We start from the raw sequence: 26,024 nt of genomic DNA on the forward strand, positions 1-26,024 counted from the left end.
TCTAACACATAGTTTTCTCCAGCCCTCATCCTGCCACAGCCTGGTCCCTGGGCCCGCTGGATTGTTTTCATCCATCCGAAGCACTCCGCAGCTTTTTAAACGGTCAAGAGTTGCAGTATTTAAGAGTTCAAAAACAAAATTTTCTGATAAGAACTAGCAGACTTTTTGAGGAAAGAGATCTTGCTAATTGCTAAATATGCTAAATAAACCACATTTATTCGTTCTAACTTTTTCCCCAATTGGAGTTTTTTAATTTTAATTAGAATATCATGAATTACTCCTTTGGGAATATTTGCTAATTTATTAGATTTTGGTCGTAGGCAAGAGACTGTCTGGAAAGAGTAAAGAGTGGGTAAAAGTAGAGAAGCTGCAGAGAGGTCTGTTAAACTACAACTCTGCTTCCTGCCTAAAACAATCTAGTGAACATTTTGTTTTTATCAGTCAGAGACAAATAAGGGCCACATATGCTCGTATATCAGAAAATATCCAACACATGTTTTAATATTTCTGACCCACTCAACCTAGGATTACCACTTGTCCTGCAAAATACAGAATGGTCCTTTTGTCATGATGGGATTCAGGTTTCTAAACCACATGCAGAACACAACGGAGGCAGATGAAAAGTTTGACTGTTTATTGAAACAAACACAAAGTTATAAGAAAGATGCTGAGAAACAGATCCGGGACTGGTCACACAGGGTTCTCTGTAGAGAGGGACAGTTAGGTTAGCCAGGATGCGGAAGATCTTTCCCAGAGGATTTGTGCAGGTTTGTACCTGTGACGTGATTCTGGTTTAGCAGCAGAGGGAGGGAAGCAGGAGGCTCCAGAGGCTGGAAGTTGGCAGAGGGCTAAGCAACGGCAGGGCTCGACTTCAGACTTATCAGTGTTCAGGTCCAGAGTTTCTTCCGATCCTCTTCTTGAGGGCGGGCAGGCAGGTTCAGACAGTAAGATTCTTCAGATGAGCTCCTGAGAGCCGGCAGGCAGATTTCAGCAGAGGAAACTCTTCCAGAGTTCCAGGGTTCAGTCAGGTTTCTTCCTAGGAGGCAGAGAAGACAAAAACTGATCAGGCTCAAGTTCAAGTTTCAGGAGAGTCAGAGAATCAGACAGGCAGGTTGGCTCAGGCTTCGCTAACCATAACTGGCTTAACACTCTGGCGCTGGAGTGTAGTCCTGCCGCTGCTTATATGCTGGTCTCCTGATGACTGATGGGTCGCAGGTGTGGTCGTAAGCTCACACCTCTGCTGGAGGAAGGTGGACAGACCTCCAGATCCCAACACCTCTCCCACAGCCCAGGGAGAGGGCTGCCACCTTATTTTCTCATCATTACTTTTAATCTGTGGACCCTTATGGACAAATGGAGTATAAACAATTGAAGATTGGATATATAAAACAGCTTCTGGACGCCTTCAAAGGCATGTAGTTGGGGCTGCTTTGTCATGTTTACATTTTGATATGCTGCTATACCTGTGTAATTGTGCTTTAGTGTTGGCTGTGTCCATAAAATGAACTTGGTGGTTAAATTATGTAGAATCTAGGGTTATGTATGAACCCTTAGTGGTTAGGGTAAGGGTTGGGTTAGGCTGTAGAAATTAAAGTCGATGAAAAGGCCCAACAGAGATAGTGATTTGTACATTCATAAACCTAGAGACTTGTCCAGGATTGACCCTGCTTTTCCCTGTAGACTTCTGGAAATGGGCACCGGCCCCACTGTGACGCCCCACTGAAATTCACTCTCTGCATTCAACCTTCCCCTTGGGGAGCAGTGGGCTGCCATTGTGTGGCCCCTGGGGAGGAGTGTGGGGTTAAGGGTTTTGCTGCGGAACCCAGGGTGGAGGCTGTGGGGATCGAACCGGGTACTTGCAACTTTCTCAGAACAGAAGTGCACTGCTCTTACCACTAGGCCAACTCCCCCCATGCAGATTATATTAGATCTTTGAAAATGTCTTTATTGCACATTCAACACAAATAGATCACATCTTTACAAAAAAAACAACTATAAATTAAAAGAAGCATTAAAACACACACCATTACGAAATGTTGGTTTCTCTTTACATGCTCTCAAATTCGTACATTGGATACTGAGAGGAATTTCTCTCACGTCTGTACATATTTTTCCTTATCTGGCAGTCCTAACCCTTCCTTAGTGCTTTTCTTTTTCATTGGTTGTGTCTAAACATTCACAAACAGAGCATCATTCAGGCTGCTGGTATGTTTGTGCCTCTTCAAATCACATCACTTGGGACTGTAGGGCCACCTTTCTATCAAAGATCAGGTGTTAAATGAAAGAGGTGTTTTTATTTTTTGGTTGTGCGGAATGGTATGTCAATACAGCATTCCGCACAACAAATAAACTTAAGTTAGAATAAATATGTATTATAGCCCATATTTCTATATTATGTATATATAATCTTTTGGCCATATATATATATATATATATATATATATATATATATATATATATATATATATATATATATATATATATATGTGTGTGTGTATATATATATACATATATATACATATCTGTATATATATATATATACATATATATATATACATATATATATATACATATATATATGTATATACATATATATATACATATATATATACATATATATATATACATATATATATATATACATATATATATGTATATACATATATATATACATATATATATATATATACACATGTATACATATATATATACATATATATATATACATATATATACATACATATATATATATATATATATATATATATATATATACATATATATACATATATATATATATATATTTTGTAAATATGGGAAGCGAAGTGTCTTTTTTGGAACTTTTATATACAATCACTAAAAGATATTTTGCATGTAATTTACATTAAATAGCTGTTTTTCATAACTCTCACAGTAAGAATTGCATCAATATACTGTGAATCGTATTCATCATACAACAACTTACTGTAATTTTACAATTTGTCTCAGTTTATTTCTATAGCACCAATTCACAACACGTCATCTCAAGGCACTTTACAGTTCACCAGATCATCCAGCTGTGATATTACAATATATTGCTTTGAAAGTACAACTGCATACTGTAACTTTCCAGCTTCAATAACAAAACAATGATCTTGATATTACAGGACATTACTGTGAAATTACAGCATTTTCGTTCAAATTGATAAATTTAAGGCCCTGTACTTTTACATGATGTAATGTGAAAATAATGTACAAGTTGACAGTAATTTACTGTGAATTTATAGCGTATATTGTATTCTAAAAATATTTACTGAGAAAGTAATGCAAATGAATTCATTTTCAGTTCATTTACAAACATTGAACACACAACTCTTTAGTCAATGTTAGCTCAATGGCATATTCATTAAAAAAATACATGTTTTTCAACAGACAACAAATTATAAGAACCTTAAGAATAAAATAAATTAAACTTTCTGCACATAAACATCTTAAAATCCATATCAGCATGCTCTGCCACTGAAATTAGTCTTCACACAATTGGCCAGTTGGTAAATTAAACCAAACCCTGTTGTGCGTGTAAATATATATAGATATTAAAGTGTTCATATATAAACCTTTATATCTATATATTGTAAAGATATTTCTACAGAACATTGTGTGAAATTCTGTATATATATATATTTTGTTTGCACCATCAACACCAAGTCAAATTCCTTGTAAGTGCAAACCTATTTGGCAATAAACTTTATTCTGATTTGGAAATATTGTGTCCTTTACAACGTTCTACCAGAAGAGGTCAGTGTTTACTCTCCTACGGGTGTATCAGATCTATGCCATTTTAATGGCAGCAAAAGCAAATACCAAAGCAGCATTAGACAGAAAAATAAAACAGTTATTCTAAATTTGTTCCCTTTTTCTAATTTTCTTCTTCTTTTTTCTGGCTACAGGTATCTTTGGGCCATTGGCAAAAATGTGTGGAAGAGATGGAAGAAGAGATTCTTTGTCTTGGTCCAGGTAGGTACATTCAGATCATTTTAATTCACTTTAGAGACATTATAATGGAAACTGCTTACAAAGAACAGTATAATATTGCTATTTTATAATTGTTGTGTGACTCTGTATTTTCTGTATTTTGGGAGCATTTTACTTGTAACATCTCCCTTCCTGAATTAGATGAGATAGAGTGCTGCAAAAGCAATAATATCTAAAAATGTCTTAAAGTAAGTGTATTTACCCTTAATTTGAGCAAAATCAAATTAGGTTATTTACTCTTAAAATAAGATAATATGCACTTGAAATAAGGCTGCAATGTTTTTTTTTTCTTATTTTAAATGTAAATAGTCTTTTTCCACTGGCAAAGTCTTTCACTTACGTCTTCAGTTCAGGACAAAATGCATTTATTTTCAGAAAAAAATACTTTTTGCAATGTGATGAAACCTGATATAATATCCATATTTATCACGTATTTGTGATTAATCATTTGGGTGCTTCTTCAATATGATTAATTCATCTACGCAAGTCAGAGGTTTGACTAAACCTCACTGAGGTATGAGCGACCGCTTGTGCCGTTTCAAACGGCAACAGTAAAAGCATCTGTGTTTGTTTAAAATATGGGGATGTTTTTAGTAAATTTTGAAAAAGACAAAAAAAAAAAACGTGATTACATTTTAAAAAAGAACTGTTTAAAAAAGAGAAATCCTCCTTCCTCGTGAGAGCTAATTTATGGATCCAACGTTTTATTTTTTTTTTACAAACCACGTGTGTGTGTGTGTGTGTGTGTGTGTGTGCAGTGAGAAAAAGAGAAGCAGCACAGCTGTCTTCTTTTTGCTGTCAGATGAATGATGGAAAGGCCAAGCAGGCTTTTGTCAGGAGATAGTTGGGTGGGTGGGGGTGGCGGGTGGAGGCCATTTCCTGGTGGCTCCACATCGGGAGGTGGGCAGCAGGCGGTAGAGAAGGGGGTGGGCGGCAGTAGGCCTGTCTCCTCTGCGTTAGAGAGGATATGTCTCAGAGCTACAAGTTGACAGCGGATTGACAAAGTCGAGTGAACACTAGCTGGTCTAACACTTGCAGCTAGAAAAGCCTGAGCGCCGCCAACTTGAAGCCTCTCACTTGCTCCCAGCTAAATTTATAGCAAGTGACAAATACTGGTCAATAGACTCATGTGTATGTGTTTGTTTTTATATCTGTCTGTACATGAAGTTTGAATGGAGAAACAAAGGTGCTGTGCGTTTCATAGACGCTGGGCTGCAGAGCTAAAAATTCAGTGGATCTTCTTTTGGCCATTGACTAACTTCTTCAGAGGTCAAAAACTGGTTGATGTGACGACATGATTTACATCCAAACCACGCCTGCATTTGGTTGAAAAGCCATAATTTTCAGCTCATTGAAAAGACGTTGAAGACGTCTTTTCATCATTTATTATTGGACTAAAGTTGGACCAAATCAGACCGACCAAACAGCCCAATTCTCAATAACTATTTCTGGACTAAATCAAGATTATGACAGACCAACCAGATTTAGCCTAAACACCAATGTCTACATGATGCATTGTATTAATTATTCTATTTATCCTAATCAAATGTTTGGATCAACTTAGTATTTTAGTTCCAACCTTATCGGACAATAAAATATTAAAAAGCCTTTTAATTTGAAGGATTGTTATTGTGCATCTTGGTTGTCTGAGGTGTAAAAAAAAAGAAAAAAACATTTAACTCAGGGAAAGAGCAGGGTATGAAAAGCCTTTGCTTTTCTAACGTATTTTAGAACACATGGATCATAAATATATATTTTTTAGTACCTAAATGTATATATATGAAAAAAATCTGGAACAAATAAAGCTGGATATTTTAAATCATTCTAAATCCAAACCTTTAGTAAAAATAAAAAATTATTTGATAACATAACCTTCTCATTTATTCGTCTTTAAAGTGGTTAAATTGTACTTTTTTGTTTCTTTGATAGTTTTGCATTGTTTAGACCTTAGTAAAAGTCTATAAGGTGAGAAGGTTTGACCAGGTTATGAAGCTGGTTATGGATTTTAAAAAAAGTGAAACAGAAAAACTAAATTAAGCACGGCTCAGTGTAATAGTAATGATGTTATAACCTGCTTTTTACCTTTAGACTATGATCTTTTCATGTTAATGAAGACAGCAGAGAGAAGTGGAATTACCTATTTTTTTTTTTAATTATTGTTCATCTTCTTCCTTGTTATGTTTGTTGTCTTTAAAAAAACAACCTAAGAGCTATTTTTCAAGGGAAGCGCTCTAGCTGCTCTGCTCACTGTTGGCGCTCTGAACAAACAGAGCCCTGTGACCGTAGGGGGGTCAGAACGCCCTCCGTGTTTCTTTGGTTGTTGCTTTTGGCCTCTTCAGTAGTGACATAGGGGAACCTTAATGTGAGGCTGTATCATGAGCAATATTGGTTCGTTGTATTTATGTGGTAACATTTTCCCACAATTCTTACTTAACAGCTCATGGGTTTGCACTTAAGGCTCTGTATACCTGCCAGTTGCCTAGTTTAACTACTATTTCATCAGCCAATGTTGTGCCACCTAATTAAAATTAAAACAAACTCGCTCACGTTCATAGCTCACTTTTTCACAAGTTCACAAACCTATAAATGTTATGTAATGAAACTAGCTCAAGTTCATTAGGTAAATTAAAGCTACAGTGTGTAATAATTACAGGGATATACAGTCAGAAATGTAATATATTATACATAACTATGTTATTTATCATCATCTACGAGCTCAGCCTCTTAACCTTAATATTTGCGTTGCCTTAGAATTCGTTATTTATAATTACATAGGAGCGGGTCTCGCAGCCATGGAGGCAGACATCTTTGCGCTACGGCAGCTCAGGTCCAGTCAGAATTCTGACTTTATTTCAGAATTCTGACTGAATTCTGACAATAAAAAAAGTCAGAATTCTGAGAAAAAAGTCAGAATTCTGACTTTTTCCCCATACTATACTGAAATAAAATAAAAAAAAATCAGTTAACTTTTTTTTTTTTTCATTGGGTCTAATCATCTTCCGTAGTTTTCTACTCATTTCAACAGCAAAAAGGTATCTGCAAAATTCAACAACAGCAAAAGCTCTCTGAACCAGTTTAATCAGCCATTCAGCATCATAGCCATCTCTGAAACAGGAATCCCTCATGAGAAGGAGGCTGTTCAATTAAATCATTAGAGAGGGGAAAACTGGGGCAGCAGTAGCTATGTATGTTGACAAAAACTTAAAATATAAAATAGTAGAAAACCATGACGAGATGTGATGACCAGAGTGATTAAAAATGCATTTGAGCCTTTATTAGTTATATATTTATGGAAAAGTCGAAAAATTTGATTGTTAGTGGTATATATAGAGCTCATTCCAATATAGTTCCAATATGGACATATTTAAAGAATGGTTTGAGCAAACATACACAGTAATATCTCAGAAAGTCTTCTTCATCTGTGGGTCTTTAATTCACATCTACTTACTTAATCATAAACCTACTTAAGAGTTCAATAATATCATGTACAGTTTGAGCCTTTCCCCCCAAATCACTAGTATGATCACAAATAACCATGCCAAATTAATAGATAATATACACTCACCGGCCACTTTATTAGGTACCCCATGCTAGTAACGGGTTGGACCCCCTTTTGCCTTCAGAACTGCCTCAATTCTTGGTGGCATAGATTCAACAAGGTGCTGGAAGCATTCCTCAGGGAGTTTGGTCCATATTGACATGATGGCATCACACAGTTGCCGCAGATTTGTCGGCTGCACATCCATGATGCGAATCTCCCGTTCCACCACATCCCAAAGATGCTCTATTGGATTGAGATCTGGTGACTGTGGAGGCCATTTGAGTACAGTGAACTCATTGTCATGTTCAAGAAACCAGTCTGAGATGATTCCAGCTTTATGACATGGCGCATTATCCTGCTGAAAGTAGCCATCAGAAGTTGGGTACATTGTGGTCATAAAGGGATGGACATGGTCAGCAACAATACTCAGGTAGGCTGTGGCGTTGCAACGATGCTCAATTGGTACCAAGGGGCCCAAAGAGTGCCAAGAAAATATTCCCCACACCATGACACCACCACCACCAGCCTGAACCGTTGATACAAGGCAGGATGGATCCATGCTTTCATGCTGTAGACGCCAAATTCTGACCCTACCATCCGAATGTCGCAGCAGAAATCGAGACTCATCAGACCAGGCAACGTTTTTCCAATCTTCTATTGTCCAATTTCCATGAGCTTGTGCAAATTGTAGCCTCAGTTTCCTGTTCTTAGCTGAAAGGAGTGGCACCCGGTGTGGTCTTCTGCTGCTGTAGCCCATCTGCCTCAAAGTTCCACGTACTGTGCGTTCAGAGATGCTCTTCTGCCCACCTTGGTTGTAACGGGTGGTTATTTGAGTCACTGTTGCCCTTCTATCAGCTCCAACCAGTCTGGCCATTCTCCTCTGACCTCTGGCATCAACAAGGCATTTCCGCCCACAGAACTGCCGCTCACTGGATGTTTTTTCTTTTTCGGACCATTCTCTGTAAACCCTAGAGATGGTTGTGCGTGAAAATCCCAGTAGATCAGCAGTTTCTGAAATACTCAGACCAGCCCTTCTGGCACCAACAATCATGCCACGTTCAAAGTCACTCAAATCACCTTTCTTCCCCCTACTGATGCTCGCTTTGAACTGCAGGAGATTGTCTTGACCATGTCTACATGCCTAAATGCACTGAGTTGCCGCCATGTGATTGGCTGCTTAGAAATTAAGTGTTAACGAGCAGTTGGACAAGTGTACCTAATAAAGTGGCCGGTGAGTGTATTTATTAATACCTCAGATAACAATACGTTAAGTGTATTAATAATTCAGCATATTAGTGATCATCTTACAGTATTTGTTGTCAGGCACAATTTCTATAAAATCTGAGGATAAAAGTTATCCACACTTTAAAAGAGTAAGAACAGATGAATCACTAAAAGAGTGCTTCAAAGAGCACTTATTAAAACATGGAGTCTGTTTTTAAGAAGATAATGTTGAAATACCATATGATAATTTTCTGAATATTTGTAAAGTATTATACAATAAAACTGTCCATTAATAATATTCTCTCATTAAAACAAATACCCGGGAGCTGCAAAGATCGCAAAGGCTTTACAAAATGCCTGCAAAAAAAATAACAAATTATATAGAGATTTCATAAGGTATAGGTTTTTGGAAGTAGAAAATAAGTATAAGAAATATTAGAATAATCCTGTTTAGCTATTCTACAAATAGCTAAACAGGATTATTGTAGTTAATTATTAGATAGAAATAAAAAAAATATCAAAGGGATTTGGAGTGTATTGAATAATTTCATCAAGAAAAATTTGGGAAAAATTGATTTTCACAGATTTTTGTAAATAACGATAGCAATTTTCAGGACATTCATGATGTTCATAATTTAAATAAATATTTTGTTAGTGTGGGACCCAAACTTGTAGAGAAAAGCCTGAATGCTACAACACCGGAGCTCCGAATGAAACATTAATCAGCAGAACTCCTTATTCATTGTTTCTCACTGCTGTGGGAGAAGAGGAAATTATAGATATTTTCAATAAATGTAATAACAAGAGGTCAACTGACTGTGATGGCATTGATATGACAGTAATTAAGAAGGTAATTGAGGAAATTATTCAGCCTCTGACTTACATCTGCCGTCTGTTATTTACGTTGGGTAAATTTCTAGAAAAGATTAAAACAACCAAAGGTATTCCATTTTATAAATCTGGGAACAGACATAATTTCCCAAATTATAGACCCATTTCTCTACTTCCACAGTATTCCAAAAATACACAACAAGGGTGTACATGTGGATTTTTGCTGATGTGTTTGTGTATGTATGTATATGTTAGTTTACATTTATGTCATTTAGGTCTTTGACAGGTTTGATTCTCCAGGATTCTTCAGAGAACAGACTGACAGAGTTCCAACAGAGAAACTCTTCGAGGTTTCAGGTTTCAGGCAGGTTCAACCTGGGAAGCAGAGAGGACAAAACAAATTAGGTTCAGGTTTTCTGGGAGTCAGAGATTCAGACAGGCAGGTTGGCTCAGGCTTGCTAACCATAACTGGCAAACACTCTGGCGTCGAAGTGTAGCTCTCCGCCTCCTTAAGTACTGGTCTCCTGATGAGCAAACGAGCCGCAGGTGGTGCAGTCAGCTCCAGCTCCAGGAGACCTAGAACGCCCTCTGGTGGACAAAAGTGGACAGACCTCCAGATCCCAACACATGGGAAAATATTGAGGGGCAAGACCATGTAAAAGCTAAAAAAAAGGCCAATCTATAAATGCCAAAAGATGAGTAATGTGTTGTTGTATCTTAGTGTTGGTTAAAAGGCGTACAGCAGCATTTTCAATAAGCTGAAGTCAACAAATTAAAGACTGGCTCAGCCCAACATGAAGAGTAGTTATCTAAGCAATTCATAATGGAAGGAGGAATTAAAATCTCAAAAGGATGTCGTTAGAGAGAAAAAAAGGCTTAAACTTTGGCCAATTGTCCCACGGGATAGAAAAAAAACTTTTAATCACCTGTCGGGTTCATAAATGTAAGCTTTGCAAAAGAAGAACTGAAATACACAATAATGGATAAAATTTCTGCAGAAAGGAGAGACAGTGGGAGACTGGTGGCACCAGTCTCCCACTGGACCTCCTCCACAGAGCGTTTATTAACAGAACATGACGCATGGTTACAAACAGAGTATTGTTCTGACAGAACAATTGATCAGTTCATAAAGACAGGACGCTCCATCGGAATGACAAGGCAGGATGGTCTCCTGCCTGGATCATGAGACAGGAGTGGAGCATCCCCTCGCACAAATGTTTTATAAGCACACATTAATTTTATAATCATCATTGAATAAACCTAACATCACCCTAAATATTAGTTTTAGTCAACAGCTCTTTTAAATTAATTTTGTCAGAGTCTTGGTCTGTTTGTTCCTGTTTTTCTTGGTTTTCCATTTGTTGTCCTCTGCTGCCCTCTTGTGTCCTCCCTTGCTCTGTTTTTCTGTTCTGCCTGCACCTGTTTTCAATCCCCTCGTTAGCCCTCTCTTTGTCTCTGTCCCCTTTAAAAGCCCTCCCTCTTCAGCTCCTGCTTGCTGGATCCTCGTCTAACTTCTGTCAGCTTACCTCGTCTCTCCCTGGCTCCTAGTTTTGGTTAACCCCTGATGTCTCCTTGGTTCAGGTGCGTTAGTAGTTATCTGTTGGACTTTGATTCCTGCCCCTGGACCTGTGAACTTTATTAAACCAACTTTAATTCACCTCTGCCAACTGGTCCTCCAAACAAACACCGCCTCATGACAAATTTAAAATCCGTTTATTTATATAGCGCCTGTTCACAACATGTGTTATCTCAAGGAACTTTACAGTTTACCTTTATGCAAGCCTCTGCACCAAATGTCAATTGACACCCTGAGACCAGCAAAACGTTCCAGCTAATAAAATTCCCTCATACTTCTCAAAACAGAATGGTTTGGAAATAGGAAAAGCTAACTGGTTAGCCAGTAGCTAGAGCATGCTAGCAGTCTTGAACCAAGAGCAAACGTTTTAGATTGACATCTATCAATTTATGACAATTTATAGATGCCACACATGCTTAGTGTGAGGGATTTCCTTCGAGTCAATGAGTCGATGCAACCAACTGGTTTTCCTTAGATAGAAAACTTAAGAAAAATTTCTAAATTTGATTTTGCTGTTTGTGAATGAGGATAATCACTGATGCAGCTTAAAGGGAAGCCATGAATGGATCGATTGATGGAATTGAAGTTATGTCCATAATAGGGATGCATGATATAATGATGTTGCATTGGATAGCGGCTGTTATTCATCATTTTTTATACATTAATGTTTTTGAGCCCTTTATAAATAATGCACTAAAGCCAGGCATCGGTCTATAACTATAAATATCAGTGTACTGTGGTTGTCTTGTGTTCTCAACAATAGGAAAGTATTCAATACAGTATTCAATAAATATATGTTTAAGCTCATTTTTGGAAAATATAAACCCTATTTAAAGAACACACACACACACACATATATATATATATATATATATATATATATATATATATATATATATATATATATATATATATATATATATATATATATATATATATATATATATATATATATATATATATATATATATATATATATTATATTTCACAATATATTATTTTGTATAATCTGGATTATTAAAATGATAGATTATACTTAGTATAATCTATAATTTTTAGAAAATTAAAGTAAAGAAAAATGGGCCCTACTGAAATACTTGCATCTAAAATATACTTTAATCTAAGAATTTCCCAACTTTGTTTATTATTCTATGCAGTTCAAGTAAAATAAACGGTGTGAAACTAGTAAGTTATAACTGGATTATTGGCACTAATACAGGAACCAATGCAATCGAATCCCGTGCAAACTACACTGTGTATGAATATTTGGTAATAGGCTAAGGATTAAAAATCTTGACCCATTTTTTTTACAATTTACAAAAGAGCTAAAAAATCCCATTCAAGAAGGCTGCAGAGTCTTCAAAAACTCTCCATGACACAAGACAGCACTTCTCTGGATGTTTCCTTTTGGAGGATGTGATGGAAATTAAGTTTTTAAAACATATTGACCAAAATATGGACGAATCCTCTATCAGTCCTGGGTAAGTTGTTCTCTGTATGCGGTAGGTCTTTCCTTGGGTGGCTGATCTTTTGAAAAATAAAATGCAATGGTTCTTTTTCTATCTTTGTGGACGTCCTATGGGTTTGCGAGGCAAACCTGTAAGCTTTAAGAATTCAGATATTTGTGTTGGTTTAATTAATTTAATTAATTTAATTTACAGCAGGCACTATTCAAGTAGACTGAGCAATAATTATTTGCTTTGTGACCAAAACGAGGACTAAAACTGGGACTAAATGACGTGACTAAAAAAGGAGTAAAGCTCACTAACAGCTGTTTTTTCACTCCACCTGTTCAGTTCAGTTCAGTTCAGTTTATTCGAACAACAAAACAATATAAGATGTGTAAATACAACACAACACAATGAATACATAAACCATAATAAATTGTTCGAAAAGGAATGGGACGAAGTATAAACTTTTAAGTTTCCCATCCCTAATGAATCAAGAGACCTAAGTTGCTCATTTAACTAGTTACATTCACTCTTCCATATTAATCTACCTGTTTTTTATCTTTCCTCTTCTACATATTTATTCAAAAGTAATTTTTTGTACCTTCTCTTAAACAAATTTATGTTCACACTCTGCTTTAAACACGGCTGTAGACTATTCCATAACTTCACTCCACTACTTGATATAGTCATTCTTTTCATCTCTGTTCGTACCGTCTTCGTTCTGAATACTGCCTCTCCTCTAAAATTATATTTTTCATCTCGTTCTTGAAACAATTCATTTATATTTTTAGCCACTAGTTTGTTTTTTACTTTATACATTACTTGCGCTGTCTTGAATTTTACCAGGTCTGTGAATTTTAATGCATATAGCTGTATAAATAATCGATTGGTGTGCTCTCTAAATCCTACTTTGCATATTATTCTTATTGCTCTTTTTTGTAGTGTGCATATGGCTTGTAATGTGCTCTTATAGATGTTACCCCAAACTTCTACACAGTAAATCAAATATGGCAAAAACAATGAAAAATAAAGCATTTTTAGTGATTTTGGGTTCAATATATGACTCGCCCTGCTAAGAATAGCACAGCATTTGGCAAGCTTATTTTTCACATAGCTTACATGTGGTTTCCAGCAGATCTTGTGGTCTAAAATCACACCAAGAAACTTTATTTCATTCACTGCCCAAGTATGTTCTTGACAAGAACACAGGAAGTACGAACTCGAGGAGAACACGCAGCATAAATATGGGTCAATTGGAGCAGAAGCGTTCTGATGACATCACCACATTCAAGGCTAGTCTGGAGCTGCGTTTCACCTCCTGTGATCTCTGATATAAGACAGAGTTTGCTATCCTGTGCCTCAGTGTCAGAATCAGAAAGTACAGTAAATTCGTTGGTTTGTATAATTTAAGTATTCTTTGAATATTGTTTAAATGGAAATCTTTTTCCAAGTCAAGTAGAACACCCCAAAGCCTTTAGGGAACCTTTAGCTGCAGCCATCTTTTTCTTAGTGATGTAGCACCTTTGTAAAGGGTAACATTTTTCCTGGAACTTTTAATTAATATTAGACAGGATTCAAATTTATACTTTTTATATAATATACAGAATGACTTTATCAGGGCTATTAAAAAGCTTTCATCTAGTCATGGTGATATATGTAAAACAGTGAGTACTCCTACCTCACTTTCTGTTTCTTCATCTTAGCTTTAGCTTAGTGACAGCTGAGAGAGAGTGATGGGAATGACAGACTGACAGGGAACTGGGTGGTGTAGGGTCTGGCTTTTAAGGGAGGGTGTAGGGGGTTGGCAGGATCTGAGTACTATTAGATCTGCCTTAGTGTGGTCCTGTAGGCCAAAGAGCTGCTGCAGTTTCAGTGCAGCTTCCTCCCTGATGGCCTTAGGTGTCATCAGTGCCGTCTTAGGCAATGTCATTTGTCACAAACACAAGGGAAACCCAGCATGTAAACCGCAGTCCCCCCGCTCACCCCCATTTGCACACTCTCACCCCCCCCCCACACACACACACACACACACAGCACAGAGGGACAGCATGTTTCTTTTCTTGTGACCTTTGTCTTTGCCCCTGTCTTCCTACTCCAGGTACACAGCACCGATATCCACTCCAGTCATTATGTAAATGTTGATTTTCAAAACATTCTTGGTTTATAAACTTTTATTATAATTCATTACCTTGGAAGTAAAATATTAAATGTTTTTATGTACCCCCTATTTGCTTTGCATATATTTTAGGGATTACTTTTGGTAGAAATTAATGAAGGTATTGGATCACCTCTTTTGACATAGAAGAAATACAATATTGATAATTAGACAAAGGGATTATTATATATTTATGCCTGGAAGAGGATGATCAGCCACATATAGTTTATTAAGTAGCAAAAGCAGGAAGAGCCATACTGCTGAGAGCGAACCATCAGAGTGGAGTGCAGACTGATCTATTTGTGCGCAAAGACGCATTTCTGCACAAGCACAGATGTGACCAAACAGAATGTAGCAGCATTGCTGATATTGCTTAGCAGATTACAGCACAGTGGTGCATTTTAAAGGTATGACAGACCACCCGCTAACATTTTTATTCAGTCTCGGCCCATCAACCAAAACTCACACCCATGACTTAATATGTCATCAGAGATCCATGTTTAGCTTGTCAGTGTCATGATGGGATTAAGGTTCCTAACCCACATGCAGAACACAAACGGAGTCAGATGAAAAGTTTGACTGTTTATTGAGAAAACACAATATTATTAAACTGATGCTGGGAAACAGATCCGGGACTGGTCACACGGGGTTCTCTGCAGAGAGGGATAGTTGGGTTAGCCAGGATTCAGATGATCTTGTCAGAGGAGTTGTGCAGGTCTGTACCTGGGATGCGGTTCAGGCTGAACAGCAGAGGGAGGGAACCAGGAGGGTCCAGAGGCAGATGGTCGGCAGAGGGCTAGGCAACGGCAGGGCTCGGCTTCAGACATGTCAGTGTTCAGGTTCAGAGTTTCTTCCAGTTCTCTTCTAGAGAGCGGGCAGGCAGGCTCTGATAGTTTAAGCAATGAAGTGCTTCTGAGAGCAGGCAGGCAGGTTTCAGCTGAGAAACTCTACCAGAGTTCAGTCAGGTTTCTTCCTAAGAAGCAGAGAGGACAAAAACTGGTTAAATTCAGATTCTAGTTTTCAGGGGAGTCAGAGAATCAGACAGGCTGGTTGGCTCAGGCTTCGCTAACCATAACTAGCTTAACACTCTGGCGCTGGAGTGTAGTCCTGCTGCGGCTTAAATGCCGGTCTCCTGATGAGCCAATGAGCCGCAGGTGTGGTCGTCAGCTCAGCTCCAGGAGACCTAGGGCGCCCTCTGCTGGAGAAAGGTGGACAGACCTCCAGATCCCAACAGTCAGTTCTGGTTATCGTCATTTAAAAAAGTAGCGTCAACAAAATCTTTTCATCACTGGTAACGAAAACAACACTGGATGGAGGGAAAGATGAAAGCAGGCTTTAACAGAGACATCCTGAATGAAAACCTGCTCCAAAACACCTTCAGGCTCAAACTGGGCTGATCAGCTGAAAAACACAGAGCCAAGATCCCAAAGGGTGGCTCCAGAATCTCTGAACTGGTGGCATCAGATTCAGAAAGACAGCTGGACGTGCTGCCAAATGAGGATCAACAAAGTATTAGGCAAAGGCTGTGAATACCTTTGTAAATCTGATTTGGCAGTTTTCTGTTTTCCACATTACCATCTATGGAGACAGGAGCTTCAAAAGAATCCCATAGATGCTGGTCTACTGCAGGGATAAATTAATATCATCTCACATTTCTATTTCCTTTTTCAAAATAAAAGCTCTTTTCCAGTTTAATAATGCCTTTCACAATTTCATTTGCACCCTAAAATTAAATAAAAAAAATGTATAGGTTATCGTCAAAGACGGATGAGAAAATCTCTCTACCATCATTAAAGTGGGAAGCAGACCTGTCATTCACTACTGTCAGTCATTTTTGGCTACAAATATGTTTGAACATCTTCAGTATGACTATAAATCCCCAATTTGCAGCTTATACGATACAAAATTTCTCACAGAACGCACTATTTGGGATAAAGGATCTGTACCACTGCAGGGACAACACACCGGATGATCACGCACACGCTCTGTGGTTTGGTGCATCTGTTCATAAGTTCTGGCTGGAGCTCTGTCAGGAATAATCACTATGGCTAAAGTGTATATTGTGTATATTGGGTGATTTAAATGGTGTCAATGTAGACAGGAAGTGTACAAAATGGTCCTCACGGAGTTGGGTACCACAAGGACAACTATTCTCATGAACTGGAAAATGAAAAATAACCTTATTATTAATCAATTTAGGATTTTCTTTTAGATCACTTCAGCATGGAAATAGTGTCTACCTGCTCTCTGGTCCCTGCTTATTAGCCTTATCTCCTAGAGGGGACGACAGGCTGCCATCCTATGGCTTTGGAGAGTCAGGTGGGAGGCTTGGGGGATCTGAGAACTTGGGTTCCTGGGTGTCTTTGGGGTCGTGGGGGTTGGGTGGGTGCTATCTTGCATCCCCATTCCAGGTAGCTTTCTTTTAGCATTTCACGTGAAACGGGCCTCTCCTCACAGGCGGTGCAACCCAGGGAAAGAGAAAGACTGAGCTTGTGCTCTGAGTTTTAAACCATGGATGACGTAGGGGTATTTTCCTGTTGAAGTATCAGCCTCCTTAAATCAGCTGATTGGTCCATGCGTGAGCTGACCGTCCCTTTGACCGGAACTTCCCAGACGTTCTTTGTTCTCTTTGTGCAAAAGAAAGGGGGATGGTTTGAAATGGTTCATCCAGTTGATTTGGGCTCCATTGTGGCAAAATATCCCAACAATGTTTAAGCAGGTTTTTTAATTAATTTGCGATTAATCTCGAGTTAACTGTTGATATTATGTAAATAAAATCTTTAATCGTTTGACATCACTAGTATGTATGTATATGTATATATATATATATATATATATATATATATATATATATATATATATATATATATATATTGTCACATTCTTGTCAGGAGGCCGAGCAGTCTTGGAGGCGGGACCCAAACTGGTTGAAAGAAGAACAAGCTTTGGAGAGTTTTCAGCAGACAACATTTTAATTTCTTCTTGTGCAGGACATCAACCAAACCACACCAACCAAGAACAATGGCAGACATGTTTCTTATACCCCGTTCACACTACCCTTAAAAAACTGAGCCGAGACCGGTCCGAGCTCAGTAACTGAGATAACTTGTCGTGTGTGAACGGAAACAACCTGAACTGAACCGAGATAGACATAACCGGACCGCGCTAACTGCAGACCAGTTCCCGAGGTGGGTTCGGCTCGGTTTTTTCCTGGCTCGGTTCTCTGATAACAAGAGTGCATGAGCAGAACGCGTCATCGCCGACTGGCTGAACATGCCGATTCACACTCCATTCCCAAAAGCCGACTTTCTCAAGTACATCCGCGCAAGGTTGCCGTCTTCGCCTGACCCACCGCAAACACGGAAGTACAGCAATAATAATCAAGCATAACTTTCTGAATGTGACGGGCGCCGCCATTTTGATTTGCTTGATTCCCTCCTCCTTCGTCTTCTTCTTCTTGGGTTTTACGGCGGTTGACAAACAGCGTTTGGTGCATTACCGCCACCAGCTGCTTGAGTCCCTCCTTCAATCCTAGCAGTAATACCGCACATCGTCACTAGGAGGCGAGGAGTCGAGGCGTCGAGATAACCGAGATAAGTGTGACGTGTGAACGGTCGTCAAAACTGAGCTTGGCCTGGTTACCGATCCAAGCTCGGACCGATCTCGGCCTGGATCGGTTTTTCAAGGGTAGTGTAAATGGGGCTATAAATAGAGGAGGAACTAAATTGGAAGAAAACCATTTTTAAAAGGCTGTTCAGCTTCAAAATAAGAAGAAAAGGAAAATTTGGTTTAAACAAACAACTACTTAAGAAATACTTTTACCAATAAATACAGAAACAAATATATTAATTCAATCCAAACAAATACTCAAACTCAATAAAGAAAATACCATACATCAGATCAACCTCCCCCTTCTTCAATTATCTAATGGTACAGTCCTGTACACACCTGCTTGGACAGTGAAACAGCAGAGGTGAGTATTTCAAAATATTTTAAATCTTTAAGCCATGAATGTCCCTTTTATAAATAAACAAAAACAAAATATTGTAAAGTGAAATCAACTTACCTTTTTACAAAAATAAAAACAAGATGTGGCCAACCAAAGAACCACAACCCAAAACAACAAAAATAAACCAGAACCTGTGTTTAGCTGCTACTATAGATATATATATATTTAGTGTAATTGTTTTTATTTAAATGTTTTATTGAATTTTATTAACCTAAAATCTGTGATCTAGCAAACATTAATTCTGTATTTTTCAACAAGTTTTGAAGAATTATAGCTGTTTTTTAGTTATCTTTATATTTTATTCACTGTAAAATTCTTACAGTGAAAAAGCAGTTTTTAGGTACAGGAGGAATTTTAAGATCTGTTTAGGAACAACAGATGAACAGATGTTTCTGTCAAATAAATAAATCTAAATTATTCTGGTTAGAGCAGCTACCAGAAAAGCTAGTTTTAGCTATATATGTTTACAGTTGTCTTGGTGCTGGAAGGCCATTAGTGCCAGGTATAAATTACATTTTAAAGTGTCTGAAGAGAACTTGGTGCCCTGTTTAAATCCTCATAAATATGAAAAATCATTCAATCAGTCTAAAGCCACAGAAGTTATTAAAAATTATATGATTCATTTGTTGGCTTGTCAGGAATCTTAAAGAAATCACTGCAAGTATCCAACCTGCTTAATACAATTAGACTGGATGATCAGGTGAACTGTAAAGTGCCTTGAGATGACGATGACATGACCTGACGCTATAGAAATAAACCGAATTGAATCAAACACATGGAAAGGTTTTCTATATCCGGTCCTAATCGTTTAGCCTTTTTAATTCAACAGTTGCTTTCTTCAAGCCAAACTTCATTAATTGGACAGTTTTTTTAAGGATGCGGGAGTTTGGAGAAGCTCTAATACCTTAATAATGTTTTTTTTTTTCTCTATTTGAAAATGCAGATTCAGCCTTTTACTGGATGACATATCATTTTCTTTGCAGAACTGTCTCCTCTGTTATCAGATGCTTGCTTCCTAGGAGGAATATTTGATGATGCCTTTATATATTTTTTTGTTTAATGTTGAATAAAATGACATTTTCTACAGACCAGAGTAGTTGATAAACATGTAAAAAGCTATATCCTTCCCAGTCAAGTTAAAAAGGTGATGCATTCAATACAGAACAGGATCATTTTGCAGAGAAAGAACAATGTGACATTAAATTAAATATCATTTCCAGTACATGTCCAGACATCCTGGTGTTTGCAAGGCCAAACTTTCAGGGGGGTTAATAAGTTTAACTGTGGAGAGAAAGAAGGTTTTTGTTTCTTATTGACTGCAGCCTCCTGCCAGAGGGGAGTATTGAAACCAGGGTGGGAGGGGTCAGGTACGATGATCTTCTTCTCCAAGCAATAAGCAGCAGCCTGCTCTGGTCGCTGATGGTGGCAGATGGTGATGAGGAGGAGAGGAAGGAGTCAATGATAATGGAGATGTATAGTAATGTATAGTTAATACAACTATAGCCTATGTGTGCACATTACTTATGTTTTTGATAAAAAAAAATCCTTTTAGCTAAAATGCACCCCCAATGTTTAAAAAAAATAAACGTAGGAATAAATTACTTAAGCATTGTCATAAAATCAGATATATTAGCATCATTTGTTCAGATGGCATGCCGGTTCTTCCTGAATTCCACCATGATCTCCTTGGTCTTCTCCACCTTCAGGATCAGGCTGTTATCTCTGCTCCACCAGCTGCTCCACCTCCTCTCTGTAGTCCAGGTCGTTGTCGTCTCTGATGAGGCCCACCACCGTGGTGTCGTCTGCAAACTTCACCGTGTGATCTGTGGTGAACCTGGGGACGCAGTCGTGCGTCATCAGGGTGAACGGCAGGGGGCTCAGGACGCAGCCCTGAGGGGAGGGGCTTAGACTGATGACATCAGAGGCGTTCTGACTGAGGTCTGTTGGTGAGGAAGTCTAGCAGCCAATAGCAGAGGGGTGTATTGAAGCCCAGCTGTTCCAGTTTGCCCATCAGATGCTGTGGGATGATGGTGCTGAAAGCTGAACTGAAGTCCAGGAACAGCATCCATCGTGGGTGTTCTTCTCCTCCAGGTGTGCCAGGCTCAGGTGGAGAGCGGAACATATTTTCCTCTCTAGTAGGAAAAGTAGCCCACTTGATGATTCTGTTGGATATTTTCTGAAAATCTAAATCATTGATAAGACAACTCTGTTAGAAAGTTGGAGACTTTGTTATTCCTAAGCTTTAGCAGTGCTTTCACTTGATGGGATCAAAGTTATTCAGTGAATGAAGGTTGATTGGCAGAATTCCACGGCTGGCAGGATTTTGAATGAGAGAAGATAGATTGGTTATTAAAGTAAGTCTCTGATTTTGACATAAACAATGAGAAGGCTCACCCTTCCAGATGGGCTGAGGAGCTTAGTTTCCTGGGAGGAACTCGGATTAGAGTCATTGCTCCTCCACGAAGAAAGGAGCCAGTTGAGGGGGCTCAGGCATCTCTTCTGGATGCCTCCTGGTCGCCTCCCTCAGGAGGTGTTCCAGGCCTCTGTTTGGGAGGAGGCCTGGTGGAAGGCCCGGGACACACTGGAGGGAAGATATCTCTTAGCCCCTTGAACCCTACGGAACCACCGGTGGGTCCAGCTGCTACGTGATCTCGTAATTTTAACAAACCCCCAGTATTGATGTAAAATCATATTTGACACAGTTTGGTGACATTTTTGGATAAATGTGCCAAAATGGCCTCTCCGCCTAAGAAATTTCTCACTAATACCATTCTAAAATAAATATGATTCATCTGATTGAGTCCAAATTTGGTATATTTTTACACAACATTTAGATTTAAAAGTCTGTACTACTTTTTTTGTGCTATAAATAATATTTTGGTAGTGTTTTGCAATGTTTATTTCAAAGAAAATTTTGGCGAGGTTCAAAAAAATGCAAAATATTTTGTATTTTGTCCCTAATATTTCAGGCAGGGTCAAAGCTACAATGGTGCTGACACCAGAAAACCATTCTATGACATCTTACCTTTACAGACGTACCAAAAGTTTCTTCTTAAATCTAATAGCTGTGAGGCTATAAGTGATTTACTTTTGTGTGTTTTTGTCAGGCAGAAATTTATTTATACCCCCTGAGGGTGTAAGAGGTTAGCTGGCCTGGTGTCACCTCGGGGTCCCCCCCCAGAGAAGTTGGAGGAGGTGTGTGTGTTGATGGGGAAGTCGGGGCAGCTCTGCTCAGACCACTGCCTCCGCGACCCAAAACCAGGATAAAACGGAAGAAACTGGATAGACGGATGCACTGAGATTGTGTCAGTAAAATCAGCTTCCATTAGGTGTACACTCCTAAACCTCCAAAGCTTTCATTAACACTACTATTTAACTGGTCCATCCCCATATCTGTCAAAAAATCTCTGTAATAACCTCAAACACAAGTGCCAAAGTGTTAACTCCACCGCACCTCCCTGCAGAACACCCTAACACATTCAGTATTTCTCACACTGCCAGAAACATGTTTTCAAATCTGTGTCACTCAGACAGCCCTGCGTCAATTCTAACCTGGAAACAAGCGTGGATGTGTGCGATAAGATTTTCCTATTATAATGAATGACAGTTTCTGTGAATGCATGAAATGCAACCCTCCAAAATAAACCTGAAATATGTGCTGATATGACAGAAGAATCATGGGTTAATATGCTACAGTCTTTTTCTTATGTTGATAAATTGTAAATGAACCTAAATGCAGAAGAAAGGTTTCTGCTGCTGTTGCTTTAACCTTTTTACATCGTAACAAAGGGCAATAAGGGCAATAAGTTTGAACGAATGTCTACGTTCAATGCTGGTAATTTGCATTTAAAATGCGTATTTCAATCAGCCATTTTTACACGGAGAATCAAAAGAAATCGATAAATGTCAAGATGGGCAGTTTATTGATACATTACATTATATTTATGAAGACGTGCATAGCTTCTTGTTTCTAGATGTTTTGTTTTCTGGACTGACTATAAAGAAAAGTGTCTCTTTTATGTTTTATTGCTACAGGTTAGCCAGTACACCTTTGCAATGTGCAGCTACAGAGAGAAAAAGGCTGAGCCTGTGGAGCTTCTACAGCTGGATGGATATACTGTGGACTACACCGACCCTCAGCCAGGTAAATAAACACTGAACTGCATAGAAAGCGCCTTCGCTGGAACAATGATAAGAAAGATGGTAACAGCCTTTTTATCAGGGACTAAAGTGTGAATTCTCTGTATAACAAATAACACTAACCCTTTAGTGTTCCTGTACGACTAAAGTGTAGGAATACAGGCAGACCAAAGGCAGGGTTAAAAAAAAAGGCAAAGGGTATCTTTTTAATCCTATGTTAAAAAAAACATATAGATTCTATCATTACTGAGCATAAACTTCCAGGTAAATCATCTAAGAATGATTAGGGCTACCCTTTGGAAATTAATAATAGTTTCAGAGAATTTTATGAAAGCTTATATATACACTGCAAAAGAAGAACGGGATATATTTCTTGATCTGTTTCAATTGCTAAAAATGAATCACATCGTGATTTGACAACTGCAGAAATCTCACAGGTTATCCAAAATATTAGCAGTTGGTAAGGTTCCAGGGTCAATTGAATTTTACAAAACATTTGAAGAAAAACTATTAATTCCACTCATTAATATGTTAGAAGTGTCATAATGGGTTTTGGTTCCTAGCCCACATGCAGAACACAACCGGAGGCAGGGAAAAAGTTCAAAGGTTTATTGTTGAACACAGTCCAGAGAATAAACAGATCCAGGGTATCAGGTTCGGGACTGGTCTCGACAGGGTTCACAGTCCTGGAGTTTTGAGCTGAGCAGCAAAGGGGGGAACCAGGGGGGTCCAGAGGCTGACGGCAGGCTGAGGGCTTGGTGGAGGCTGAGTTTGGTTAGAGCTTGTAGATCACCTGGTTTCAGCTTCAGTTTCCCTTCCAGATTCTCCTGGGGGCTGGCTGGCAGATTCATGACAGGTTTGGTTCTCCAGGGTTCTACTGAGATCAGGCAGACCGATTTCCAACAGAGAAACTCTTCAGGGGATTTCTGGTTTCAGGCAGGTTCAACCTGGGAAGCAGAGAAAACAAAATGGATCAGGTTCAGGTTTCGTAGTCAGGAGACTAGACAGGCAGGTTGGCTCAGGGTTTGCTGTACCGTGACTGACTAACACTCTGGCACTGGAGTGAGGTCCTCCGCCTGCGTAAGTACTGGTCTCCTGATGAGCAGATGAGGAACAGCTGGTGAAGTCAGCTCCAGCCTCAGGAGATCCAGTACGCCCTCTGGTGGAGAAAGGTAGACAGAACCCCAGATCCCAACAGAAACACAAACCCCTAGGAAGGGATCCTCGGCGCCCTCTGGTGGGCAAGCCTCAGGATCCCAACAAGAAGAATCCTATCAAACAGGAACTTTGCCACCCTCATTAAGAATAGCAATGATAACATTGATTTTAAAACCAGGAAAACCCCCCACAGAATGCTCAAGATATACATCCATCCATCATCTGACACGCTTGTCCCGATTGGGGTCGTGAGGGGTGCTGGTGTCTATCTCCAGCAGTCAATGGGCGAGAGGCGGGGTACGCCCTGGACAGGTCGCCATTCCATCGCAGGGCAACACAGACACACTCACACCTAGGAGGATCTAGAGAAGCCAATTAACAGTCATGTTTTTGGACTGTGGGAGGAAGCCGGAGTACCCGGAGAGAACCCACGCATGCTCAGGGAGAACATGCAGACTCCATGCAGAAAGACCCCGGGTTGGGAGTCGAACCCAGAACCTTGTTGCTGCAAGGCATCAGTGCTACCCACTGAGTCTCTTCATATCCAATAGGCCTTATCGGATGTGACACAAAATTCTTTGTAAAGCTTTAGCAAGGAGACTTGACCCCTATATCCCACGCACAGTTCTTAACGATCAGAAAGGCTTTCATAGCATCAGATGGGAACTTAACATAATTCATTAAATGTTTGATACAAAAGATACAGCAGTACAATCACTGGATGCTTGGCAAGCTTTTGATAGAATAGAATGGCCATACCCATTTAATGTTTTACCCAGATATGGATTTGGACAGAAATTTCTTAAATTGATTCAAACTTTGTATACCAGCCTGTGTCTTGACAAACAGTTTAGTATCTAAATCACTTCGCTTGGAGCGATTACCTCGTCATGGATGCCCTCTGTCACCTACGTTGTTTATTATTGGCCATAGCTAGCTATGGCCAATAGGGACACAAACAAACATATCAGGCTTCTGTTTAGGGGAAAAGAGCATAAAATGTCCTTATATGTGGACGATGTGTTTTTTTCCCCGACTAAACTATCAATTAGTTTCCCAAATCTATTACAACAGATTGAATTGTTCGGACGGTTCTCAGGGTATAACATTAACAATGCAAAATCATCTAATTTACCTGAAAAAAAAAAAACTTTTCTAATGCAAAGGAAGGATTTACCTATATTGGTGAATTACAACTGATATCAAAACGATCCCCCCAGCAAACTATGATCCAGTAATTGGAGAAGTGAGTGAGATATCAGATCAATGGTTGAAGTTGCCCATGTCACTGATTTGCTGTATTAATCTGATTAAAATTTGTGTATTACAAATAATTTTATACCTGTTTCAATTGCTCCCATTTCCACTCCCAGGTTCATTTTTTTGACAAGCTTAATAGTACTTTTAGGAAATTCATTTGGAACAACATAAAACCTTGACTGAGGCTCAGGTTGCTGTACCTGCCATATATATATATATATATATATATATATATATATATATATATATATAAAACTCAATAAAGATATTGTTGAAAAAAGAAATCTGCTCAAAGAACTCAGCGATGTTCTTCTGCCCATTTTCCAGGTCTGGAAGGTGGCCGGACGTTCTTTAATGCTGTAAAAGAGGGAGAAACTGTGATATTTGCCAGTGATGATGAGCAGGATCGCATCCTATGGGTTCAGGCCATGTATAGGGCCACGGGTCAGTCACACAAGCCAGTGCCCCCCACCCAGGTCCAGAAGCTGAACTCCAGAGGCGGAACTGCTCCACAGCTTGATGCCCCCATATCTCAGTTCTGTAAGTTTTTTATGTCTTTTTGTTGAAAATGTACATCCTTTATGTGGATGATCCCAAAACGTACAGCAATCGGTAAAGAAATTGATCTGATATTTGATAAGAGTTGGTAAGCTTTTCTGTTTCCC

General features: G+C 38.8%; 1 protein-coding gene across 1 annotated transcript in view; it reads left to right on the forward strand.

Moving 5' to 3' along the window:
* LOC119780235 (calcium-dependent secretion activator 1) overlaps positions 1-26,024 on the forward strand; it is a gene marked incomplete at its 3' end in the record, with an annotated part of 164,303 nt that overhangs the window by 33,096 nt on the left and 105,183 nt on the right. The window contains exons 8-10 of the mRNA XM_038280190.1: positions 3,930-3,996; positions 22,837-22,945; positions 25,687-25,899. Of these exons, the coding sequence (XP_038136118.1) occupies positions 3,930-3,996; positions 22,837-22,945; positions 25,687-25,899 (389 nt within the window). The remainder of the gene's footprint in view (positions 1-3,929; positions 3,997-22,836; positions 22,946-25,686; positions 25,900-26,024) is intronic.

Source organism: Cyprinodon tularosa, unplaced genomic scaffold (genome assembly GCF_016077235.1).
Source record: "Cyprinodon tularosa strain WSP-4 unplaced genomic scaffold, ASM1607723v1 ctg1024, whole genome shotgun sequence".
NCBI classification, from domain to species: domain Eukaryota; kingdom Metazoa; phylum Chordata; class Actinopteri; order Cyprinodontiformes; family Cyprinodontidae; genus Cyprinodon; species Cyprinodon tularosa.